Genomic DNA, 12,621 nt, shown 5'->3' on the forward strand with positions numbered 1-12,621 from the left:
TTACCATACCGAATGCAAACATAAAATGAAGAAAATGTTCTTAATCAGGCTAAAGTAAAACCCTCCTGAAGACATAATAAATGATGAAAAAATACTTTGCTAGGCTCCAGTCACTGTGTTTTTAATCATATCGTGAGTGTCCCAAAACGTCATATTGAATAAACTTTAACGGAATCACTTTGTTTATCCGGAATACGATAACAAACCTTGATAAAAGACGGAAAGCTTTTTAAATAATGCTAATTAAAGGGTGTGACGCATATTATCGACATCATTATTAAGCTCTTCTGCATTTTGTAAGCTACCCTTTCTGTGCTGTGTCAACCACGCAAAAGGTAAGTTTAGGCGTTTTTCGTTAAGGCTATTATAATGTTTATACTGATTCAGCGACTAATGGTTCCAAGTGGTTTGTGTGAAAACCATAGTGAAATTTTCTTGTTTTCGTTCTTTGTATGCTTTTAAAAACCGGAAGCCGAGATCGTGTTCTTGGTTCTTCAAATACAAATCTGTTTTTTAAACGGTTTAACCAGTTTTTGGACACCACTTTAGCTTTATCTAGTGGCTATACCACAAGATCACATAATGGCGAACACAATATCGTTAAAAAGTGATCGAGGGCAAGGTGAAAAATTAGGATTAAGGAGTTACTAGAATAAAATTTAGGCTGAGATTACGACGTCGATGGAGAAATAAATCCATTTTAAAAAAATCGAATTTCATTTTGATATTGATTCGGCAACTACAATCTCGCACAAAAATCTGTTGAGACAAAGCGACATTTTTGGTACTTCAACAACTTATCCAAATTCGGCTTAAAAGCTGCCCTTTCCCCTCCCCCCAAACTCAATGTTGATTCATCTTGGCCGGAAATATACTGTAGGACATATAACAGTACTCAGAAACATTGACTGAAGTGGGGGGTTGGGGGGGGATTGGGATGAGGAGAGTAAGCAGCGTTGTGTAGAAATGACGGTGAATTTGTGTCACTGTCTCAATAGTTTTGTGTGAGATTGTAGCTTGGTTTGACGGAGGTTGAATTGCAGCCCACCGCGTACCTGGACGGTAAAGCTTGGAATGAATGGCTTTATTCATGTTACCGCTTCACTTACATTTAATATTTTGGATTTGAAAGTGGAATCATCGCATTGATTAACAATCACTTTAATTATTTGTTTTCAAATGGAATATAAGCAGTTCCTCTTTTGCGTCCGACATCCGATGTCCAGATCGCCTCTAGATATGATGGAGCTCGTTGATTTAATGAGCGCCAGCTGGTCCAGTTTTAACAAATTTGCGAGCCAAAAATAAAACACAAAGTAAAAGAAAATTTCAGCTGATTTAAAACCGTCTTCCTCTTTAAAAGACACAGGAGGGATTCACATCAACCGACATCGATAAGTACACTTGAGACTGAAACATACACGTACATTGAGAAATAGACATGGACTTGAGACATCAGTACTCTTGAGAAACACATGCAACAGAGCAAAAATCGCTTAAGGCTTCCATTTGTGCTAGCCTATTGCAAGATGCCCTTGGTGAAGAATGAATAGGGTCAATTAAGTGCCAAGTCGCATTAGAGGACAAAAGTGTTTACTTATGTCAAAAATCTGTCATCACAACGAAAAACCAAGTGCGACCAGTTTGTTCACCAAAGGACAAAATTTGGTTGCAGACGGACAAACTTCAAAGATGCTGTCGACTACCTCTGGAGAAGGCCAAACTGAGACAAATCGCTTGGAAAACAAAAGCGAGGGTGTTTTGTTTCGGAAATGATTTGACAGGTGATATGTAGCAGAGTCTTGAAAGTAGTCCCCTAGTATTGTCCGATCAGTGTAATGGATCTCGAACCACGATTCGACTGGACGTGGCCGAGTCCAATAATACGGTGCTCGTCTTCGATGACGATTTCGTTGACGGCGAATAAATCGTGTTAATAGCACGTTTTGTGCACGTAAATTCTGCATAAATAACAGGCAGCATAGCATTAAATTGACATTTGCCTGCTGCTGAAGAACCAGGAAAAAGAAGAAAACAATTATAGCAAGAATTCTTCTTGGTAACATATTTTGAGATCCCTCGTGTCGCGGTTTTGTGGATGAAAACAGCAACTGAAAGGAGGCTTTGCGGGAAATCGGGCGGCGCTCACAGCATGGCGTGATGTTTTGTTTACAGATATTGTTCTCAAGTGCGACTGTAGATTTGCAGACAAATGTTTTGTCACTGGCCGATTTCAAGTCGGATTTGTCCAGAACAAATCTAAAATTGTCCCCTTGTGCGACTTGGCCCTTAACTAATGTTATTGCGCATACGTTCCGCATATCTTTCTTATCGCCTATGCTTACTAATGCAGGGATATTCTTGCGCGATTTAAAACTATGCAGATAAAGTAGATCTTCGTAAGTACTCTTGGTATCCAAAAAGAAAATTGGGGGTAATCATGCATTCTTTAGAGATAATTGAGCTTCAATTTGAGAAAGAGCGCCATACATTGCTTTGTATTTTAAAGCTTTTTACAAATATTGTTCATTAATTATCTTTGAAAAATACGTGGTTACCCCCAATTTTCTTTTTGGATTTCAATAACACTTGTTAAGATCTACCTTTCCTGCATAATCACAAATAGGGGCAAAAATACTTTTGAATTAGTAGGCACCGTCCTTAATTTACCTGAATTTGAACTGAATTAGAAAACAGAAGGGCAAAGATAAAATATGTTTAAAAATGGAGAAAGTGTAGTCAGGAGATGTCAAAAGTTCTATGAAAAAAGGTTTGCCACTGACTCTTGATATTTTTCAAGAGGCGTTTCGGCTAATTCTTAAGCCTTCATCAGTGCTCACGCGCTATGTTACTTCAAGTTGCGTATGACAACGAACTTCGTTTTCATACCACTGATGAAGACTTAAGCATTGGCCGAAACATCTGTTGAAAAATATCAAGAGTCAGTGGCAAACCTTTTTCCATCAGTAGAACTTAAAGATAAGATATCTCCGGGAAAAACACATTTTTAGGTATAAAAAAGTAGGGACAAGTTTGGAATAACTTCAAGAGCGAGGGAACAATGGCGTCCCCTACGAATAGGAAACAAGATATGCTCTCGAGTACACAGCAATTCGTCCATTTTCTCTTCGATGATTTTTGAAGAAATCTATCCCTAATGACAAACATCGATCAAAATCGATAGTCACAAGGATACTCGATTTCTATCTATTTACGATATTAGTCGATTGATTAGTATCGATTACTCATTACGTGCGTTGATTAACGTTGAAAATTTGTCTAATTTTCACCGGGAAAAATAATTGAAACAGAAAATATCAAGCGAGTTCAACGAAACTAAATAGCCAATGAAAGCTTTATGTGAAAACTTTGCCTGTCGAGTGAGGAAGGGTGACTCCACCTTGCATTGATTTTAACAGGGGGGAGGGGGTTGGTAGTTGGTCGAAAAATTGAAAACTCCGACCTCGAGAGCTCGGCCGTTTTCCGAGCTTAAGTACGAAGTAAAATGTGTGAATTCTTCAGTTTTTTTGTTCGACCCCATTTCTACTTTGCAGGTTTTTAGGTTGATACGTATTGACAGCTGGTTGAGCCGAAGTTAACAACTTCAGTTAACCAAGCATTGTTTGTCTTGTTTTAATTTTAGGCGTTTTTGTTCATGACACCAGTTAAACCTTGAAATTTTATCTATTCAACAACACTATTCAATGGGGAATGCTCTGTTCAAACGAGTGAGGTCGCTTTATTCATTGTCAAAGTAAGTTATGTGACTCATTATTTTCAAACGAAGTGATCCCAAATTAATTTATCGCGCGTCCTAAGTGTACATAACATTAATATTTTGGTGCACGGAGAAAAATTAGTGGACGTTTTCAAGGTCTAATGACTTGAGACTTAAAGGCGCTGTGTCGCGATGTTTAGCCAAATTTAGCGACTGCCGGAAAAATAGCAACCAATTCAAGCGAAACATAAAAATAACTACTTAGAAGAATGAAGTAAGGTTTGAATGAAACAGCAAATACAAAAGGAGGTAGGGATGGGCAAAATTGAAGGAGATTAAAATGGATTGTGATTGGGGTTCAGCCAAACAGTTTTTCAAAGTTGATTTCTGTCGTTTGACGGTAACTTTAATTATTTATGCTCGACCGTTGCTTAGTCGCGAAGCTTTTGTTTGTGTTGTTTAAAAGTAATTTCTGGTTAACATTAAGTTGTGTAGCCACAAGGGGCGAGTAAATTGTAAAACGACACAAGGAACTGCACTACCGTGACACAGCCTCTTTTAACACTAGGAATTTTTTCGAGGGGAACTTGTCTCGAAATTTCCTTGCGACTTTAGGTAACGTATACATGTAGAAGCCCTAGTAAACATTTATCCATCCGTGACATTTCTCGTTGCTCCAATCGTTGCGAGAAGTATTAAAGTGTAATTGTTATTTTATAAAGAACTTGCCAGTTAAAGTAAAAAGCACTGAGTGGCACGATATTCCTTTCGAATTCCAAACACTGATTAACATTAACATAAGGAAAATACATTCTGAACCACAAACTGTTGACGAAATTTTGGATCACCGAATAAAAGCAATAGCTAGTTATCTTTACCCTAGTCTCAATCACTATACTATCTATTTTGCTAAAAAGCTTTTGACTCCTTCAATTATCGACAAATTTTTTGAAAAACTCGGATTATATTGGTTTAGAGGGATTTCTTTGAAAGACGTTTTTAAGTTACCTTATGCAAACAAATGTGAGAATGATATACACAGTAAATGAAATGGTGTCAATAGGACACACTGGAATCTCGGAAAAATCCGAGCCCCAGATGGGATTCGAACCCACGACCCTCCGTGATCTAGTCGGATGCTCTAACCACTGAGCTACTGGAGACTCTATGGTGAGCGAGGTCGAAATGCCTGAGACACTCTTGAAATCAACAGAGCAGTTAAGGGTTGGTGCGATAACAACAATCTCTTTATTGCAAATATTCAACATAAAATCCGTAAGTCTATATAAACATAATCTGTTCAAAAATGGATGGAAACTATGTAGAAAAGGTACAAAACACAACTGGATCGTATAATGTATCAGAGTAAAAAAAGTTGATAATCTAAACTCAATCTAACTTATCCAAGTGTGGTGATTGCTGATACGTCATCATATGCATGCATCCTATCTCTGCTCTCTTATAGTTCCCGAAATATAGGCATTATTTCATAACCAACGCTCTAGTATTAAACTCCACTCTTCAACTTGAATAAAATTCACTATGGCCTTGTATATCGGATTGTATACCTGAGCTTAAAGAAGGATCTCACCTGCAAATATTGCAATCGATGTAAAACGTAACAAGAGATTACGTTGCCATTTCATACTCACGAAACACAATGCATGTACCTTTTAATAGGCGGGTTCATATAAGAAGGCTTTTAAGTAAGTCCGAATTCTACTTTGAATGTGAACGTACTACTATTACCAAAAGAAAGCATGAACGACGTGGTGTGTGAAGATGGGTCAGTCGGCTATACTCCAAACCCCGGAGTATCTCAGCAGGGCAACTATGCGACTACCGATGCACCTAAGAGTAAGACGGTATGAGCACATAGATGGTCGAACGGATAAGTCCAACCTGGTCGAGTTTGAAAGATGGTTGCATAAACGAGTTGACACCTTGTTTTACCCCCTGGATGATTTTATATGCGAGGAATGGAGAAAGAAGCAGAGATCTACCAAACCGAAATCAAGCATCAAATTGCATCCCCCTGCCACTGGAGCAGAGCTCCCCAACGATGTCCTAGTGGAAAGCGATGCCATCACTAATCTGAAGCAAACTCCTCAGTTGCACCCCCTGGCCATAGTAACAGGGCTTCTCACGGAAGTTCGGAGAGACAGCAATGTCTCTTACAACTCAAAGCAAAGTCAGGCCAACTTTCAAAATAAATAGGAAGAAGTGTGTTGTTTGCCGAGAGAGGCATCCTGTTGCGTATTGTCCTGTGTTTAAGTCCAAGCAACTCCAAGAAAGACGAAAACTTGCTTGGGAACATAAACTCTGTTTTAATTGCTTAAAGGGAAGCCATCAGGCGGAATGCTGTCCCAGTAAAAAACGCTGTTTGAAGGAACATTGTAGTCTACCCCACCACACACTGTTACATGAAGGTCACCAAGCACATTCAAATCCTGATTATCCAACAGACACCCACAGCAGCACACCCAGGACATCAGCTCCTCCGCAAGACGTTGCTCGACGTTCCGGGCCTTCCCCAAGTTCATTAACCACTGCGGAGAGTAACGTCCACCAAGTTTGCGCCTCGATGAAAGGTCCTTCTTCAAGTCCTACCAGTTCAGATCCATAGCCAAGGAAAACTAGTACGCTGTTCTCTATCCAGGAAGTGACTCAACTCTTATAAAAAGGGATTTAGCAGACCACCTACAACTCGTTGGTGAAGCCTACCAACTTAACTTGAGCACGGTTGGCAATAACGTGAAGAGTCAGCGTCTGGATAGAGTGAGGTTTGGTCTCTCGTCTAAAGTTCATTCAGAATCAGTAATGGTGAATGGAGCGCGGGTTATTGACAAGCTTAATATCCCGTCCGTCAAACTGCCGAAAGGGGCAGCCATCGAACAGTGGAGTCATTTATCGGGTATCCACTTACCTGATCTTGACGGTTCTGTAATGCTTTCTTGTTGGATCTGATATGGCCCACCTGCTGATTCACCTCGAAGTCTGCCAGGGACGAGTGGACGAGCCCATCGCCATTAAGACCCCCCTTGGATGGACCCACTTTGGTAACGCAACCAAAGGACTGTGTGAAACAATCAAGGCAAACCTTGCAACAATCGAAGGGCTCCCTCTGCAACAACAAATCGAACGATTTTGGGAGGTTGACTCTTATGCGACGAAGCAAGATCTCTCAAAAGCCAGCCTGTCCATTGACGACCAATGAGCCCTGGCTGTCTTGTAGAGCAGTAAAGTGAAAGAGCAGGGTCACTATAAAACACAGTTGCTATGGAAAGTTGAGCCAATCATGCCATACAATCGTGCTATGGCAGTTTCATGACTCCACTCGACCGAAAGGAAGCTCAAGAACGATCCAGAATTGGCAATACAAAGAGTCATAGATTATTACGTCAATAGAGGACACGCAAAAAAGATGAATCACGAAGAGGCCAAATTAAGATCTTTAAGAACGTGGTACTTGCCGCACCATGCAAAGCTGAACTCCAACAAACCTGGCAAAGTCCGCGTGCTTTTTGACGCCGCAGCAAAGTTTCATGGCGTTTCGTTGAATGACCAGCTTTTGACCAGTCCTGATTTATTAAACAATTTGGCTGGTATCCTCTTGAGATTTCGTAGTGGAAGGATTGGCGTTATGGCAGATATTGAACAAATGTTCCATCAAGTTTACGTTTCTGAAGAAGATAAGACTCACTACGCTTCTTGGGGAGAGACTTAGATGAAACAAAGAAGCCGGACGAATATCATATGACAGTTCACGTGTTTGGCTCCGTCGACTCGCCATGTTGTGCAAGCTATGCGTTACAGAGAACCGCTCTTGACCAACGAGGAGAATTCAGTGAAGATGCGATTTATGCCGTAAAGAGAAATTTCTACATGGGTGACCTGTTGGCATCGAATGAATGGATCTCGGATGAAGCCATAGTGCTAGCCAGGCAGCTGATAGAAATCCTAGCAACCGGGGGATTTCGACTCACAAAGTGGATGTCAGACAGTCGTGAAGTTTTAGCAGCAATCCCTACTTCTGAAGTAGCTTGTGACACTGTCAATCTTGATTGCAACGAGTTAACGAAACGTATTTTTGGAGCGATTCCAAGATCGTATTTCATTACCTCAGCAATGCCCAGAGAAGGTTCAACGTGTACGTGTCACACGGGGTCCCCGAAATCACCCCCAAATCAGACATCAATGAGTGGCATCACATGCCTGGCACGATGAACGTAGCTGACGATTGTACGAGAGGGAAGGAGATTCACGAACTATAGACTCCAAAATATCGATGGATCAGCGGTCCTCAGTTTGTGACACTACCTGAGGAGGAATGGCCGAGTTTCAAAGAAGACTTGCAAGTAAACGAGAGCGAATTGGAAGTCAGGACCGCCCCTTCTATGTTTGTAGTAGAATGGGAGAAATACTCTACTTGGAATAGGTTATTCGGTTATATGCATGGTGGATTAGATGAACGTTCAAGCTAAGGTGCAAGGCAAGGAGACGGAGCCAGCCTCCAGAGCGACGGACCAAGAATTTGTGGGCTGATGACCTCAAGGAAAGCTCGTTGGCCTTGTGTATGATAGCCCAAATTGAATCGTTTGAGGAAGAGTATAAAGAACTTCAAGCAAATCGAGCACTCTCGACGAAGAGTCCACTGCTCCCATTGCAACCGTTCCTTTTGGAAGGAGTAATCAGAGTCGGTGGCCGACTGAACAAAGCTTGGATACCCTTTGAAGCAAAACAAGCAATCCTCTCACCAACGCATCCTTTGACGAGATTATTGTTTTCAAGACCTTCATGAGAAGCACTCCCACGTAGGAAGGAAACACACATTGACTCTTGTGCGCCAGCAGTACTGAATTCCATGAGGGAAACCATTCGTCATCGTTAATGACTGTCTTCACTGCAAAAGGAGAAGAGCAAAAACCAAACGTACCTCTGATGGCTTTCTTGCCCGAAGAGCGACTCGCCTTTGGTGAGCCTCCGTTCGCGAACACTGGCGTGGAGTATTTCGGTCCGATGAATGGTAAGAGAGGAAGAGTTGTTGAAAAGAGATGGGGATGCCTCTATACATGTTTGACCACCCGCGCGATTCACGTAGAGCTAGCAGGCGACTTAAGGACCGACTCTTTTATCATGGCTTTGAGAAGATTTCGTGAAGGAAGGGGAAACCCTAAGATAATGCGTTGACAGAGGCTTTGAAGACACTGAGTCAACAACAGATCTCTAGAGAGCTCGCTCATGATGGGATCACATGGTACTTCAATCCTCCTTCATCCCCGCATATGGGAGGAATATTCGAGTCTATGGTTAAGCAAGTGAAGAGAGCATTAAAGGCTGTCATAAATGACCATGTTCTGCCAGACGAAACGCTCCATACATTCCTTGTCGAGGCAGAGGCTATCGTGAATAGTCGACCACTCACCGCGGTCAGTGATGATGTAAATGATTACGAGGCACTGACCCTAAACCACTTCCTCATCGGACGAGCATCGCCCAATAGCTCACCCGGTCTATTTAAAGAACATGAAATTAACAGCCGCAAGAGATGGAGAATGGCCCAAGCGCTTACTGATATGATATGGCGACGGTGGCGCAGGGAGTATTTGCCCAATCTTTCCGCGATTCGTTCGAAGTGGAACCAGGAACAGCGAAACCTAAAGGAAGGTGACTTAATCCTGTTAAAGAATGACGATGCTCCCCGGTCACATTGGCCCCTTGGAAGAGTTATCAAAACCTTCCCTGGAGATGATGGTAGAGTGCGCACGGTAGAAGTCAAGACCCCTAACGGAACCTTGATGCGACCTGCTGCGAAGATACGCCTGCTAGAAGAATCTGCTCGATCAGGAGCCTATATATCGAACATTGCAGAACAGTGCTTTACTGAAAACATTTGTAATTTAGGAATAGTTTTCTTGTTACTTGTGAAATAGGTTGTCGTTCGTCTTACTGACTTACTGGGGGAGGGAGGGAAGGGGGAGGGAGGATGGACACGCCACTGTCCATATTCTGTTTGCGGATATGAGGGTTCCCGTGATCACGCACGATCGTGATGTTGACCGTGTGGTCGAAAAGAAAAATAGGATGTTGTAGTATATATATATAGTGTATATATTTATCTCTTTCTTTTCTATACATTTTTTTTATTTTATCCTTGTAAATATCTTTATTTCTGTATTTGATTTTCTTTTTTTTTCTCAAGTTGTGAAGCGCTATAGAGTAATATATCAGTATAAGAATTCAAGTAAGTCTCAAGTTGACAGATGGTCTGTTATGACCTACACGGTTGGCCAGGTCATGGCAAAACATAATCTGCAGATTGATATTTTTCTGCTACCGCCGTTTCTTTGTTTAATGACAGAACGTGAAAGCTGTAACGTCAAGATTTACTGTTTGATAATCAATTTCAATTTTGTAGTTTCCACAATGCGTTAAAGTTTGGAGAGGGAATTGTGGAAACATTCATTTCCATGAAACCTGGTCTCTGATCAGAACTGACACCGGTTAAAAAACAATTTAACCACGACAAAGTCTCTTCAAACTCGTAATTAATAGGAACGTGGCTGTCTAAATGTGCGATTCAATTAGACCATATTCGTATTCTCATTATTGGACTGGAACTAGCTTGCAATGGAGGCTAATGCGGGGGAATATATTAAAAAGTATTTGCATTTGAAAAGATTCCCCCGCATTAGCCTCCATTGCAAGCTAGTTCCAGTCCAATACCGAGAATACGAATATGGTCTATTGAATACTGACTCTGAATCGCTTGGCGAAAACGTGATTCAATATGTTAGACAAAAACCGACAATATGAAGAGCGTAAAGAAACATTTATTTGTAAATGGTTAAGTGAAATGAAAATTGTTTCGTATTTGTTAACCTTACGACACCTTCCTCAGGGGGAGGAAAAACTGCGGAAACGATCTGTAATCGCATCGTCATGCAAAAAGCGACAAGGATCAGGAAGTTTCCACATTTGCGCGGATTTTCGTAAATTTTCTTTGTTCGAATTCGCGACCTGAACTCACTTCGCCAACGCATCCGGGCAGAGCTGTTTCCTTCGGTTTTATTGTAATCTACATATGAATAATTTCTTTTTTTCTTTATTCAAACTCGGATTTAGTGCGTTTTACATAAAGAATTTCAAAAAAAAGTAAGAGCTTTAACTCACGTCATGTCCGTGTACTTAACAACCAGCTTATAAGATTCGAAGCTTCAGGCTAAATAGCCAAATGTGCTTCTCTAAGGATCCATCCGTTCAAGAACTTGTAAGAAAAATGCTTATTTTACATAAGATCGCCATATTAGAATAGATTGGTACTCATCTTTGTTATTAATTGCTTCAGAATTGTGTTAGAATATTCATGAATTTTTTGCCGGGCCTTTCGGTTTTACTTTATTATGATAATTGTAGCATTTACCCAGTACCACTAAAAGGCATGTTACAACAAGAGTTCTAAATCGGTTGCCTCCGATCGAGGAGAAACCCATTTCTTCGAGTCTTTAGACATCGACCATCAAGGCGGAAAATGGCATGTTCATTGAGGTAAGGATCATAAACTAACATACTAAGTTAGAAAGTAGGAAGGAAATACCAAACAAGATTTTTTATTATTGCAAAGGTTTCAGATGAGATTAAAGACTTGCTATAGTTTGTTACCTGTGGCGATATATATTAAATGAAACAAGAGTGTCAATGCGAGGTTTTCGTTGCGCTTCAATCCATTTTTTTTTCATTATTACTGAAAAGACAAAAACAACATGGAGAAATATTGAACGTCCTTAGGGCTGGATACTTCAAGTTGTCCTCTTTTTTCGTGCGTTTTTTCTTAAGAAATTTAATCGAATATGTTGTTTAACCATTTCATCCAAGCTACTTAATTTCTCGTTTTGATAGATTGCAATTCTAGACTTTCTCAAGTTGTCTCTAAAGCGTCGGACCCCTTTAAACATTTTTGTGAAGACTACTGGAAAGCGTTTAAAAACAAAGATGTGTACATTTTCAACGTAAAAAGTACCGATTGTACGCAATCCATCTTCACTCCAATTGAGTATCAGCATCATCTTCCAGTTTATCGAAACGATGCAATAACTAATTGATCAGATGAAACATATGCTAGTATAGTAACTATTCTGCTCAAAAATATAAGTCAAAGGAAGTCCTGGAGTTTTATTATTATATACATAATCATAAAATAGTAAGCAAGTATTTAATTAAACTATATCGGGAAGTTTCAATATATAAGTGCAAACTTGCATAATGAGGGGTAATTTGTTCAGCTGGAAGAACATCTTTTATCATACAAACAGCTTTGTGCCGACAAGTTTTCTTTACTTTAGGACCAGGAAGAGAAAACGAAATGTTTTTCGTATATCTAGCGGCTATGATAATGAATCTACCCATCGATCGAAGATTTTGGACACTCTAATGGCGCTGTGATTGGCTTCGAATGGCCGAGATAAGTTTCAAAGACAGGTGGCACGAGAACTTCCGCGTTTCCAAAAAAACGTTTCAGTTTTAGAGGTTGAATATGAATTACTCTGTCACGATACGACGTTTCAAAAGGCTGTTTGCCCTAGCACCGAGAAAGCAATTCTTCCTTCTCTACTGTTTAGAATCTATTGCATCTATTGCATCACTGTATCTGTACACGAGGAGCGTTCTCGTAACTAACTCATCTCATCACCTAAAAGGGGTAACCATCTCATGAACCCACAACTGTCTAGATAAATTTGGGGTGTGGGTGGTGGCAGACATTCATGATGAATGATCCAAACCACAGTATGACCAATACAGTTTTTTTCATCAGTGGGAAGGCTGTTCATTTGAGAGTTGTTTGCTGTATCAGTAAGGAAAATCCGCCGGAGCTGAAGTACGGCGTTTAGCAAAAAGTGGGGCTG

At 40.5% G+C, this 12,621-nt stretch overlaps 1 protein-coding gene and 1 pseudogene across 2 annotated transcripts in view; both read left to right on the forward strand.

The window, feature by feature from the left end:
• The first annotated feature begins 263 nt into the window (after nt 1-263).
• The window catches only part of LOC137972975 (speract receptor-like), a 34,735-nt gene continuing 22,377 nt past the window's right edge, over nt 264-12,621 (forward strand). The window contains exons 1-2 of one of the 2 annotated variants that reach the window (XM_068819669.1): nt 264-335; nt 3,644-3,754. In XM_068819669.1, the coding sequence (XP_068675770.1) occupies nt 3,705-3,754 (50 nt within the window). In that variant the 5' untranslated portion in view covers nt 264-335; nt 3,644-3,704. Of the gene's footprint in view, nt 336-1,647; nt 1,785-3,643; nt 3,755-12,621 lie in introns of those variants that run through there. The other variant, XM_068819670.1, reaches the window with a different exon arrangement.
• Nucleotides 5,501-6,781, forward strand: LOC137974086 (uncharacterized; annotated as a pseudogene).

The sequence above is a fragment of the Montipora foliosa genome, chromosome 10 (assembly GCF_036669935.1).
Source record: "Montipora foliosa isolate CH-2021 chromosome 10, ASM3666993v2, whole genome shotgun sequence".
NCBI lineage: Eukaryota > Metazoa > Cnidaria > Anthozoa > Scleractinia > Acroporidae > Montipora > Montipora foliosa.